The 13,605-nt window shown below is 37.8% G+C and overlaps 1 protein-coding gene across 8 annotated transcripts in view; it reads left to right on the forward strand.

Annotated features, from left to right (window-relative positions):
* Nucleotides 1-2,732: 2,732 nt before the first annotated feature.
* The window catches only part of SPTAN1 (spectrin alpha, non-erythrocytic 1), a 72,585-nt gene continuing 61,712 nt past the window's right edge, over nt 2,733-13,605 (forward strand). For all 8 annotated transcript variants that reach the window (XM_074973924.1, XM_074973927.1, XM_074973925.1 and 5 more), the window contains exons 1-3: nt 2,733-2,820; nt 11,890-12,129; nt 12,753-12,878. In XM_074973924.1, coding sequence (XP_074830025.1) covers nt 11,893-12,129; nt 12,753-12,878 — 363 coding nt within the window. In that variant the 5' untranslated portion in view covers nt 2,733-2,820; nt 11,890-11,892. The remainder of the gene's footprint in view (nt 2,821-11,889; nt 12,130-12,752; nt 12,879-13,605) is intronic.

Below are 13,605 nucleotides of genomic sequence, written 5' to 3' on the forward strand. Positions count from 1 at the left end.
ACCTTCCGTCACTGCCCTGCTCATGTGCTTAACTTCAGCCTGGAGGGGCCACATCTAATATTGAGGGGGTAATTCAGTTTGCATACTTACTCAATCTTTGACCTCTTTGCTGAGGTCTGGCAGCCTTGTAGTGAGAGCTGACAGCTAAAGTGAGTTGGATACCTAATCGTTGGGAACTGGGCTGGACACTCATTTTTTTTGTAGTCCATTTAACAGCCATCCGATGGTAGCCACTTGCTTGCTGTTGATCTGGGCTCTGTTTGAATTAGTATCCTAGAATCAACTAGACCTCTCCTCTTTTTCTCCCTCTCCTTTTATATATTTGATGAAGACCCTTTAATTCAGAAATAGTTCAGGTAAAGATTGTTCTAGCAAAATTAATAGCATTTTCATGTTTTATTGGCATTTTTTGTCACTGAGACCTCCAAAAATGTTTTTAGTCTTTAGTGAAGAGCAAGTTTTGAGAGAGAGGAAATTAAATGAAAATAAGTAAAAACTCAGACAAGAACATGATTGTATGTATTTGAGAAATGACCATTGAGGCAAAGTGTTTCACAAAACACTGCCACAAACACTATTTAAGCAATATTATCACAAGATTTTGAGTATCTATGATGAAGTCATCTACTGATAAAGCTTATGCTACAGTGTTTTTAATAATATGTATCTCTATAGCTTAAATTTTGTATGTTAAACTTTCCCAGGAAACACATGTAAAAACACTGTCCCCGAGACAAGAAGGAAAAATTAAAAAAAAAATTTTTTTTTAAGTCTGATTGCTTAAAGTTGGTATTACTGATAGCTGTTCTATAATGCTATTGAAAGGATACAAGGGGAGATCGTCAAAAGCGCAAAGGACAGTTAGGTATTCAAGTCCTATTAGTGCCTCATAAAATTTCTCACTGTGCCTATGTTTAGTGTAGCAACCATTCCTATAGTGAACAAACTAAAATGTATTTAATTACATCTTGAATATCTAATGCTTACTGTTGTGATCATATTGGATATATTTGTTAAATATTATAGATTTTGTTTAAGTTCTAAAATGTGTGTGGATCATGTTTTATGACAATATGCAAGGCAGGAAGCTTTGTATATTTTAGTTATTTTGGGGATATTAATGAAGGTGTATGTTTTTATAAATACCGTAAGGATGTTGAGTTTTTCTGCCTTACTCATGAAAGACTGTTGCAATGGATTGCCATGATGTTTTGAAACTATATTTAAGTAGAGCAATAAATTTATTTTTTAAAATGCTTCCACTTAATGTATTCGCATAACCAAAATATAATACATACCACCTTTCCAGGGGTAGTTCATAATTGTATCTAGTGGTGTCTAATGTAACTGAAGTCTCATTTTTTGTTGCAACTGTTTTTTTCCATTCTGTCGATTTGAGTGATGGCCATCTTGCCTTACTGGGGTATTTAGAGAACTTCTCAATGCAGCGTAGAATAGAATGTATTTATATAATCTCAAATGCACTTAAAGGATTTGTTTCCAGTATGTATGCGTCACATTCATTTCAAATACAGTGTAAATGGGAACATCTGACATGAAATATTGTACATTAACGACCTGATCCAATTTAAATTGATGTGACTCATGTACTTCATTAGAGATAATGGTCCTGGTGCAGTCCTACAGGTTCTGATGCAATGTCTGTGGAAGATGATTTTTATTCTATTTAATTGCTTTAACAACTTGCACAGGAGCTGAAAGAGAATGTATGTTTGTGGGTTTTTTTAATAAAGAACAAAACCACCACAACTCTGTTCCCAGAAATTTTATTTATTCGCTATCTCACTGGGGCTTTAAATATATATGAGGGCTCCATACAACATAGTTTAGGGGGTATAATTACAGCATCCTAGTGTTCCTATTTAAAGAAAGGCTTCCTTTTTAGTTGTTAACAAAACTGGTGCATAGACTATCTAAAAACAAAAACCTCTTACCTGTGCAGGCATTCAAATTTTTTGAAACCATGATCTTTTGTCATTTTTACCTTGCAGATGGGTTTGAGAAAAGAACCCTCTACATTATCTTTAATATTAATGCAAACTAAAGGTGCCTGCTTTTAGTAGTAGTACAGAAATCTAAACCTTGCTAAATATTTTCTTTTTATGGTAAATTAAATGTTTTTATGTAAACGTTGTGCTCTTTTTTGCACCTATATCAAGGGATGCTCCAGGGGCAGCAGCCTGAAAGTGACTAGCACAAAGAGAATGAAAATAAACCGTTTCCATGATGGAAAAGTGGATGCGATTTTTTACCATTATTTTCCGTTTTTAATCTTTCCTAACAACCCCTGTGGGTCCCACAACGAAGCCTGTGTACGAGGCTCGGCGTTGATCATCCAGTTCATGTATTCGGGTCGCTCAAATGGAAGGGCCTAAACTAAATCTCGGGTGAGAGCGCCCTTGAGGCCGGGGCAGAAAAACGGAGCTTTGTGGGAAGCCGCGGCGCTACGGCCGAGCCCCTGCAGCCGCCAGCGTGCTCCCTGCGGACCGGCCTCCGCTGGCCTCTTCCGCCCTTTCGACTCTTTCCGGAACCCTTCGGATTTCTCCGTACTGCGGCAGGCGCCTTCGGCTTCACTCGGTTTTTCCCGTGTACAGGGCACCTCCTCCGCGGGGTGGGGCCCTCTCCCTTCGGTTCCGGCCGGAGCCATTCGCCTAGTTCCGTGGCTGGAGACCGTGCTGCGGTGTTGACGTCATATCCGGGCCAGCCTATATAAAGGCCGGAGCTGGGGGCGGCGTATGGGTAGTCTGTCTGACGGGCGGAGGGCTGCGCTCGCCTCGCCGGACCCTCCACACAGACTTGGTGAGGAAGGAAGGAAGGGGGGGTGTTACTGTCTTCGACGGCCCGAGCGGGCGGCGGGGTGGGCCAGTTGAAGGCGAGCTCAGCTGGGCTCTCCCAGGGGCCCTTAGCCTGCGGAGAGAGACCGGTGTGGTGCGCCCCTCCCAGTCCCCGTTGGCCATAGAGGCGTTGCAGGGACAGGTGTAAAGCCCGGAGTTATCCCTATCTTCCCCGAGGCTCGCCTCAGGGCGCCCGGAGGATGGGTGGGGTAGCGGTGGGTGTCCCTTCTGTGCGCGCAGAAGCTCACCCGGGAAAGCTCTCCTGCTCCGCGACACCGCCCCGCGTGCGCTCTCTTTTCCCTGGGGCTCGCCTAAGCTCGCTCGCGGCAGCCGAGGGATCCTTGCTACTGTTCGATTTCCCAAAAATGGATTTAGAGCCTTGACGTTCTCCTCCCAGGCTCGCTTCTTGTCATCGCTATTAACATAGTCTCTGCAGAGAGACGCTCTCCCTCCCCGCCCGCCGGTCTCTCTGGGCTCGCTTGAGTATAGGCGAGCTCAGGGCGGATCCTCCCAGCAGTAATAGCAGGAATTTAATTTACCGCTCTGAGGAGCGAATAAACACCCTGATAAATAACAGTGCCAGCAAATCTCCCTCCCCACAAAAAAAGCAGGGGAGATTTGCATCCCCCCCCCCCCCCAAGCAAGCTTTGCAGCCTAATTACTCCCGCCAGGCTTGGGGGAAAATCTGGAGAGGGGAAAAATGATCACAGAGAGGCTGATTGGGGGGAATAACCCTGGGTTCATTTCACAGCAATGGCTTCCCTCCCTGAGCCTTCACAAGCCCATCCCCTGTCCAAGGTCAGGAGATGCAGAAAAGTGAGGGAGTGATTCTGGATTTCTAGGTGGTGGCTGGAGAACTTCTTCCCCAATATAAAGATATATTTTTTTTAAATAATCCTGGACTTTAACTGTTACAGGAGGGAATTTTTAAATGCTTGATTGAAACACACAGCAAAATCCTTCATCCTAACTGGAAGAGGCTTTTAAATAGCCTTAAATTAATCCCCTAAAATGAATGATAAAGTCTCCTTCCAATGTGTGACTTTGCAAGACTCCAGATGCTTGACATAAGGGGGGAAAGAGGAGGATCATGGCTCACTTTACAAGATAAATCAGGATTTTGGCCTGGCTTTCTCACCTTGTTCCTGCAATTACGGAACTCATCGTAACATATTTCTGATAAATCAAGGGAATGTCAGCCATGTTTGTTCTGTTTGAATGGAGCTTATCCATGTATAGTAAAAGAAATATACTTTTGGCAGTTTACAAGTATTTCAGTAATGTAATCATTTATGTTAATATTGGAAACAGTTATTTTTGTTTGGTATTCCAAGTGTCCATGTGTATGCAGCAGTAATATTATGGTAGCTTTATTCTCTAGTCAGGTTCTTTAATACCATTTTTCAGTGAATGATTGTACTTTCCAATCATTTGATCTTAAAATATACATGGCTACTGAGCAATTTGCCACTCAGATTTAAATAGGCTCAGGAAGACAGGTATGTTGATGTGAAGAATGGGATGCAGAAAATAGCCCCTGGGAATGGTTCTGTATCTCTGATTAAAAATGTGTCCTGAACCAAGAATGCTCCTTTTAAGGTTTTCTGTCCACACCAAAGTGGTAGAAGATTCTATTGATTGCTTTTTGTGAGAGGCCTTGATCAGAATTTCATACTGGTTCAAAATAAAATGTTCTTTAAAAACAAAAAATCACTGGATAGCCTTGTGCATTTTAATGCAATTAACAAATCAGCCTTGCTGTGAATTTTGCGTTGAGTAGCAGTGTGTTTATAAAATGTGTTCCGAAAAGAATGAACAAAAGGATTGAAAACTAGGAAGACTTCTGCAGCATTGTGAAGGGTTCATAAGTGTAGTCATGGAACCACTGGACTGTGTAAAATCATTGAATTAAGATAAGAGGTTATAGTGCTTGCATGGGGTAATTTATTTCCATTTCTGTTGTAACAGAAGTTTTGTATTTGGAAAGGTCAAAGCAAGGTTCAACAATAAAAAATAATAGATGGTGTGCTTCTGTGAGCTCCATAGTTGGTGAGATTAACAAACACATTTTATTTTAAAGTGTGGTATTGACCCCATCCCAGACTAAGTCTTGTTTACCATCTTTCCCTTTGCACAAGCAATGTAAGAGCAGTCTCAGTCTTTTCAGACAGGGTGGCACCTCTGATTGTGAGCTGTTAATTTTAAAATTATCCCTCTCATCACTTCATGAAAATAATTTTTAAATTCTGCATTGCCTTAATTTTACCTGTGTAATAACTTTGTATGGTATTCATCTATTATATATTTTTGGATATAATCAGACTCATTCTTGGGGTGTGAATTGCTTGCTTGCCCACCAGTCTGGGGCAAGTAATTTTAAACTGAGCCTTTTCTTACCCTGATATAGTAGTATTCCTTCTTCTCCCCTCCCTCCCCCCCAATTTGTCTCTGGAGCAGGCACCAGAATAATGGGTTGGAGCAGATTGCAGATGTTGTTGAAGTAGACTGCCAAGTGCAGTCCAGCACCATGTGCCCGTCGCTGGCATTGTATCAAATAAGGTGGCAATCTGCCTTCTTACTTTTGTAATTGATCTACCCTAAGCTGTGATAATGCCATGCTAGATATGTACTTGCTTCAGAAAACACAAAGGCACATAACTGCAATTGTCCCTGTACAGGAACATGGATTGCAGTATACTCATGGAAAATGCGGACTAGGGGATGCAGGGAACTGAAGATGTTAAAATTCACTGTATCAGCCATACTTAATAATCCTTGAACAGCAATCCCAAAAAAATACGTTGTCACAGATTTTATTTACTGCACATATTTTACATGGGAAGTGAATTTAAGTATTTTGGAGGAGATTTATATTTAAAGTTTGCTTGTTAAGCGTGTTAGTTTCTGAGGCTGTATTTTAAGTCATCCTGTCTGATGAATTTGTATATGGAAGTGTAGTTTACCAAGTGAGATCACTTTCTTTACTTGTAATTTTTTTCCTTTAATTTAATTTTTTTAATGGAAAATTGTGTATTTTAAGTCAATTCTCAATTGTTTTAATTACATTTGATTATTGATATTCTTAACATTGTTGCATGCAGCAGCTTACATAACAATCATTCCAAATTACATGTGGTGGGGAGAGGAAGTAGAAACGTGTTACTTTGACAGAATGTGTATTTTGTCAGAAGTTGCATTTGTTTGACCTATGTTACTACATTTGTAGATAGTGGTATGTTATCTTGATTTCCACCTCCCTTTTAGACTCTACATTCCTCCATCATGTTATCGTTTCGTAAACTCAAAGTCCAGGTATCTTATGAAATGCATGTAGTGGAGTAATTTTCTTCATTTGCCTGCCTTTGTTGCAGTGATGACTTATTTGTGCCAAAAAACAGCCTGTTTTGAGAGTTGTGTATGTGTATAGACCCTAGAGCGTAAAATACAGCATGACAAATATAGCAGTTGCTTTTTTGTACTCTGTGGAGTGGAGATTGTGAATTTTTTCTGTTAAAGATTTCTCATTTTCTTCTCCTGTGACGCATGGTGTGTGATCATTGTTCTGTCCTGATCATAGTTTTGTCTGATCTACTGTTGTTGTGGATAAACTTTTATAAAGTTCTATTTTGCTTTAAAAGGCTGTTGGCCAAGAAAATATTTTTGATTACAGCATCTGAAGATCTACTGTGATGTACTGTGTAATGTAAATTACTGTAAACTGAAAAATTGGCCTTGTTTCCTATTCTATCAATATATACAGACTGTGCAATCGTATAATTGCAGGGTAGCCACTGATGTGCTGGTTTTTGTAAAATGGTGGTCAAATAAATAAAATTAAGGAACAGAACTTGAGCTGGGTAATTAAGAGCAATATAAAGTCTCTTATTATGGGGTAAAATAAGTTTTTTATATATGTATCTTAATTACAGTAAGAGGTGATGATTGCAACATAATATTATTAAGAAAAAAGTTGTAAGTTAAAAGGTTATTTACACTGGGATCACACTGTTTCTCAGCTCCGCATTTCTGGATTTTGATGCAATGCAGTCAAGGTAATTTGCCTTCTCATGAGCTTCAATGCAGAGTGCAATCCCTGCTGACTTCTGCATAGTTACGCTAAAGGTCTGTGGTCATAGTTAAAGAGTTGTACCTAATGAACCATAATCAGTGGTGAAATTCAGCTATTTTATATATCATCTTCAAAGTGCCAAAATTAAAAAGAAAACATTTGACTATCTTGCATTCTTAAAAATGTACAGTTGTCAGTGCGCAAACCATGAGATCATACTTTAAAGAAGACTGCTGTGTCCAATGTTTTACTCCTATAGTTTCTTTGTACTTTATTTTCTTGTGTCCACTTAATGCACTATTGGATTCTTCTGTTTGAATTTTGCCTATTCTGCTGTTAGTCCATACTAATATGCAGCAGCTTTAAATGATCTGACTTTAAACGGACAGAAACCAAGACATTTGAATTTATTACTGCAACACTTTCCTTCACGTACCCATTTTTGCTTGTGTATTGCAGGGGTTTCTAAGCATTTGGGTGGTCTTTCTTACTGGTGATTTTTGTGAACGTAAAAAGATCCTTTCCAACAACAGTAAATTAAATGAGTGGGTATTAATTTCCCTTCTTATAGTAGGGTAAATTAACAAAACCCATAATGAATTTTAATATGATATACTGCAATGTCGTCTTCACTGCCTTCCCAACATTATATCAGCACACGGAATTTTCTTCAAAGACCTAAAGAGCCCCACCATACTTCCTTTCCAGAAATTCTTCTCCCTTTTTCACCTTGGATAACTTACATTAACTAAGTTAAAACCAAAATTGGCATTATAAATTTTAGTAGCTGTTTAAACTTTATGAATGTTTCAGATAAGGATTACTAGTTGCCTAAAAACTTCAGGAAAGCCCTGAATGGAACAAGTGAAAATAAGATGTCTACCTATTAAAATTCTTTTCCCAGACCTGAAGAAGAGCTCTTTGTGGCTCGAAAGCGTCTCTCTCTCTCTCACCAACAGAATTTGATCCAATAAATGGTATTACCTCACCCACCTTGCCTCTCTCCATATTAAAATTGACGTGGGGGGGGTATAAAATTTTTACTACTTATGTATAATATTTTATTTTGTTTAATAAGAATCGCCCCTTCTCTTCTCTCCCAAAGGAAAGAAAATGAAAAGCCTGTAATGTGATAGCTATGAAAAATCATTAAAATACTTAATTCTTATGAATACAAAAAAGGCATCTGAAACTAAGTCTTTTTTGTCAGAATAGGAGGACACTATACTAAACAATAAGTGCTTATTTTAAGAGATGGTCACTGTTTTATTACATTCCAAAAGTACTGATCACCATAATACCTGGGTGGTACTTAGAAAAATTAAAATTTGGGTAGCTTTGGGTAATTACAAAAATGGTCTTGTGCTGAGATCTTGTACACAGAATTTGAGCACTTTACAAATTTTGCAGTCAAGTTTTAAGCCCTGAAAACATGATTTAGAAATGAAAATGCTGACAGCCATTATATTGTCCAACTATAATTCCTGCTAACCCACCTAGATACAACTGCTTTCCGTGGTTGAATGATGTTGCTGACATTACTGTTGCATTGTTGTATCTATAAATATCCACAGCTGAACATTCCCATTCAAATGCTTAGCATACATCTTTTTTAAAAAAATTATTGTAGAAGACTAATCCTTGGCATATACAGTGCATTTGAAGAGGTCTGGGAGTAATAAACATTTTTGTTTCAAAATTCATTCCATTCACTGGGCATTGCAGTCTTTTTTTAAAACACAAACTATGATTATAAATTGAAGAGTAAATCTGAGACAAAGTAGTTTTAAAACTATTAACTTGCAAGCTTTTCATAGAGATGATTGATAGGTTTTTTTAAAAAAAAATAGTTCACAGTATTTAAGAATAATGGGAAATGTAGAAAGATCATAAAGCATTTTTTAAGGAAGATGTGTGCCACTTTGGAGCTATTTTTCTGCTGGTTTTAGCTATCTAGAAGACAGGTTTTCAGAAGGAAATAACCTATTTAATTCAGACAGCCTCCCTGAACAGCCTGGAACTTTCTGTCTGTCTGACCTTATCAGCCCAGTGCAGATTGCAATGGGAGGGGCTGGTCTTGCACTATACCAGTCTCAATCATCTAGCACAATAATGTGTGGAATGTGATGTCTGTAAGTACAGAGACCAAGAATGAAGTGAGTTATCTGGTGTCAAGCTAGCAGTCATTTGATGCCAAGTATCAGAGGGGTAGCTGTGTTAGTCTGTGTCCACAAAAACAGCGAGGAGTCCAAGGAGTCCGGTGGCACCTTAAAGAGTAACCGATTTATTTGGGCATAAGCTTTCGTGGGTAAAAAACCCAGATGCATCTGAAGAAGTGGGTTTTTTTACCCACGAAAGCTTATGCCCAAATAAATCGGTTAGTCTTTAAGGTGCCACCGTACTGCTCGTTGTTTTTCTAGTCATTTGAGTAAAAAAATTCCGCATAAACACTGTTGTAATTTAGACGTAAACAACCTCAAGCTGCTTTTATAGCTTTCCTTGTTTATACTGTTGCAGCCCTTTATACAGAAAGGGAGAAGCATTTTAGTTATACAGTTAAACCACAGAAGATTTAGAAACAGGTCAATGAATTGCTCTTTGGCTCCAAACAGGGTTACTTCAATTTTGAGATGAAAATACTGAATGCAGACTGCATCATTCTGCAGCATTGATGATTTTTATGCTCAGAGCTCCCCAGAGACTGCTGATAACATTTTGGCAGAACAGAGGCATGCTGACGTCAGCTGATTTGCTGCAGGAAAGAACAGTCCATTATTGCTAGACCAAAGCACTTCTTTTACAATTGACTTGATCTACTTACTGTAGTTACAAAGAGTCTTTTATTTTGCAAGTTCCAGCAAAAAGATAGCCGAGTTAACTAGTTGAATTACAAAATATATTTCCTATTTTAAATATAAACTATTGAAGACATTTTTTAGTAGCTAAGAGTAGCATTATAACCAAAGAGTATAAAACTGGAGTCTAATGAAAAAACATGACTTCAATTTTTCCTAGTAGTATAAATAATCAGAATAGGCAGCAATGAGATAAGATATAGTTGAGCAGATGCAAATCAGGATTAAAACACTCTCCAACCCCACCTTTCTTGAGCAGTTTTTTAAAAATGGATTTAATCATAACTAGAAAACAGGACAGGAGAAATGCATTTTTAGTAGTGAATGGTTTACGTTCTCAACATGTCATCCCTGCTTGAAGGCTAAGTTTAAACACAGTGGAAAGAGCAACTACTTTGTCAGTAAAATTAACGTGTAATTGAGCTGAGATTACATTTGGAGTTTATGGTTATGTGAGATTCAGATTTGCTAATCTGATTGAGGCGTTACCATTTTTATCAGATTGAAGTTTGAGTATATTTGAACAATATAGTGCATGCAGATTTTTTCATGTGCTAGTTTTCTTGGAAAGTAATGGGTGAAACACCCATTTTTATTACTTCAAAAATTAAAGCATAGCAGAATTTCCATCCCCTCACTTTTACTGCCGCAATGCAGCGGGGCCTCAGAGTTCACAAGTGTAACAACTGCTGCTGAAATGGCTGTTTTACAGCAGGGTGTGACTGTGCTGGAAGAAAGCTTTGGAATGTGTGAATTCGCCTCCATGTGTTCCTTTTTATTGGATGGTCCCATTCCAAGTGCCTGTAATCTGAAGAGGAAATATATCTGTAACATATATTTTTCCCACCTGTGGAATTTTGCATGAAATCATACCCAGATACATTTCTGATTTAGACATACAGCTGAGTAGAGACTAAATAATAATTCCTCATTCAACAGCATCTCATAGAGATCGCCTGTCTTTCCCTATATTTGATTTTTCATTTATTTTTTCATAAGAGTGATACATTCTCTAGACTGTGTTTCCATTTTGATAGGTTTAGGATTTACGTAAGCAATACAGATGTACATGTAAATAACTGCTCATTAAAGTAAGAATTTGCCTGTAAACTGTGAAACCTGAAAAATTATTTTATTTTATAAGCACAAAATGTTCATTGCAAAATCTCTGGGATGGTCACTGATTGGTTAAATGTTTAAGTGTATTAGATCTTAATGTCACTGACTGTAATGAACAGAATTTTATTTTAGGTCCCATTTGTCTTTAATACTTCTGTGCCATCAGAACTTTTGGTATTGGAGGATCAAGCTCCCTATTTACATTTAAATTTTGATGAAGCTACAAAGAAACTAGAAGGGGGCGAAACATTTAATGGAAAGTGGCTACAGGAGTACAATATTTATTCTTCTCACTGCCTGTAATAAAAATGATTTTCAAAATATGTTTGTTTGTCCTTTTGCAAAAGGACTGCAATGAAGATATACAGCAGAGAGGGATAATTAATGATTAAATCCTACTATTTCTCTTCCTTCCCCAAAAGTTGACATCTGTGAAGTACAATGCAAGCTTACTGGGTTTTAAAGTTTTATGTAAAATAGAAAGTTTTGTTTTACAAGTTTCTTTATGTAAGAGAATAAGGAGAACGTAAATAGGGCCTTTTAGCCATTCTATAACAAGCAGTGATATTTTTTGTCTTTCTGTTGTTATAAGCATTTTTTTAAATAAACAACCCTAAGATTTTAAACATTTTTATAGTAGAAATAGTGGGGCAGTTTTTTTATTTTTTTCCATATACTTAGCTCTGGTAGTATATTTCTACCAGATACTAGCATAGTACTTTTGTGGTGGATAAATGTCATTTATGTTGCTGGGTAGATTCTTTGATCTCCCATCAGGACTTTTAAGAAACAAGTGGTTGTTGAGTCTTTTCATGGGCATTTCCCTTCTAATGCTTTCTTGATAGAAGGGTTTCTTTATACAGAAAACACTAGGTCTGTAAGTAAACCATGTGTGAGACTGAAAACAAACTTTACTTTCTCAGATCTTGGCATATTTGCCTTTGTTTCATGTCAGAAGCAAAGTTATTAATTGAAGTTTTTTGACTTTCAGAAAATGGATCCAAGTGGTGTAAAAGTGCTGGAAACAGCAGAGGATATCCAAGAGAGGCGCCAGCAAGTTTTGGACCGATACCACAGGTTCAAGGAACTGTCTACTCTGAGACGCCAAAAGCTTGAAGATTCCTATCGATTCCAGTTTTTCCAGCGTGATGCAGATGAACTGGAAAAATGGATCCAGGAGAAACTCCAGATTGCATCTGATGAGAATTACAAAGACCCAACCAATTTACAGGTACGTCCTATTTCTGTCTCCCACCTTTCCACCCCGGCACTGTTGGCCTCCAAGCATACCAGGTTCAGTCTGTGGAATAAATACAACAAACGTAAAAATGTAGCTGAAATAATATAGTGTGATAAAAGGAGCTGGATGCAAACATCTATAAAGCTTTCTTCAGTAAACTGGTTTCTAAATTGATCCACTGTAAATGGCGTATTGTAATAATGGGTTAGTCACTGAAACCTTGTTGGCCCTTAAGAGAATGGAATGTCAATACAGCCTTTTTATTTCCAGAATCTAGTGGACACTTCAATTATGTGAGTAGATTTGGGTAAATTCTTATTATTTCCATAAAAATTACATTTGCAGAAAAATATGCTGTGTGGGAGGGATTACCTCCAAAGTGTTTGAACACTCTGCAGCACACGAGCAAACAAAAATAAAATAACTAAAATTGAGATGTTTGAATCCACCCAGGAAACATGGTACAGCTCTTATTTCAAATGTGCTGTTTTACTGTATGTGAACGCTGCTACAAGTGCAAAAAGTGTAATAAATGTACAGGTGTTGGGGGGGGCAGATGTGGAAGAAGGCAGCTCCTCAGATTTTAGTCATCATCTTTAACGTTTTACTTACAGGGGAAACTGCAGAAACACCAAGCCTTTGAAGCTGAGGTGCAGGCCAATTCAGGGGCTATCATTAAACTGGATGAGACTGGAAACCAGATGATTAACGAAGGGCATTTTGCATCTGAAACTATAAGAGTGAGTGCTAGAAATCTGTTTTCTACAAGTTTTTTCTTCAGTGTAGATAGGCACTTTTATCTCCTTTTTCTAAAAACTTTTCTTCATTCCAAATCTCCCAAACTGTGTGTCACAGCACCAAGTCGATTTTTAAAACACTTGCTGCTATGCTATATTAGCTACATGTTTTGACAAATTCTGGATTCTTATTAAAATAGCTTTCTTTGAACCCTCTATCAGTGCTTCTCTTTTACTCCTCTTTCGTATTCTCATTCCTCTGGCTGTTTCTTATTCTAGCTTACTCCTGACTATGCTTTACTGTTTTTTACTAAGCTACTGCTCTTACTTTGCACTCATCCATTTTTTTAAGGCTTATTTGGTGGGAGGGAGGGCGGGGGTGTAAATCCACCCTTTCCAGGTCTTGATTAAGTTTGCATATCAATTAGGCAAATGGTTTGCAGATATCAGTGATGCACAACTCTTTAACAGAACAAATATGTTTTCCAAATATTTTAAAGCTCTTCTTTTGTCATTTCTTAAAAAGGCTGTAAAAGGTAAAGCTCTTCAAAAAGAAGAGAAATCAGTGACAAGGGACCTTCTTTTCACAGTTATCAAATTTACTGATTAATTTTATTTATTACATTTCTAATATATAGCTGAGTTAAGGGTGGAGTCTTACAGAAGTGCAATGACCACTTTGTGTCATTATTTTAGAGCACTTTTTATAAATTATGCATATTAGCCCTAG

Source organism: Natator depressus, chromosome 16, assembly GCF_965152275.1.
Source record: "Natator depressus isolate rNatDep1 chromosome 16, rNatDep2.hap1, whole genome shotgun sequence".
Taxonomy (NCBI): Eukaryota; Metazoa; Chordata; order Testudines; family Cheloniidae; genus Natator; species Natator depressus.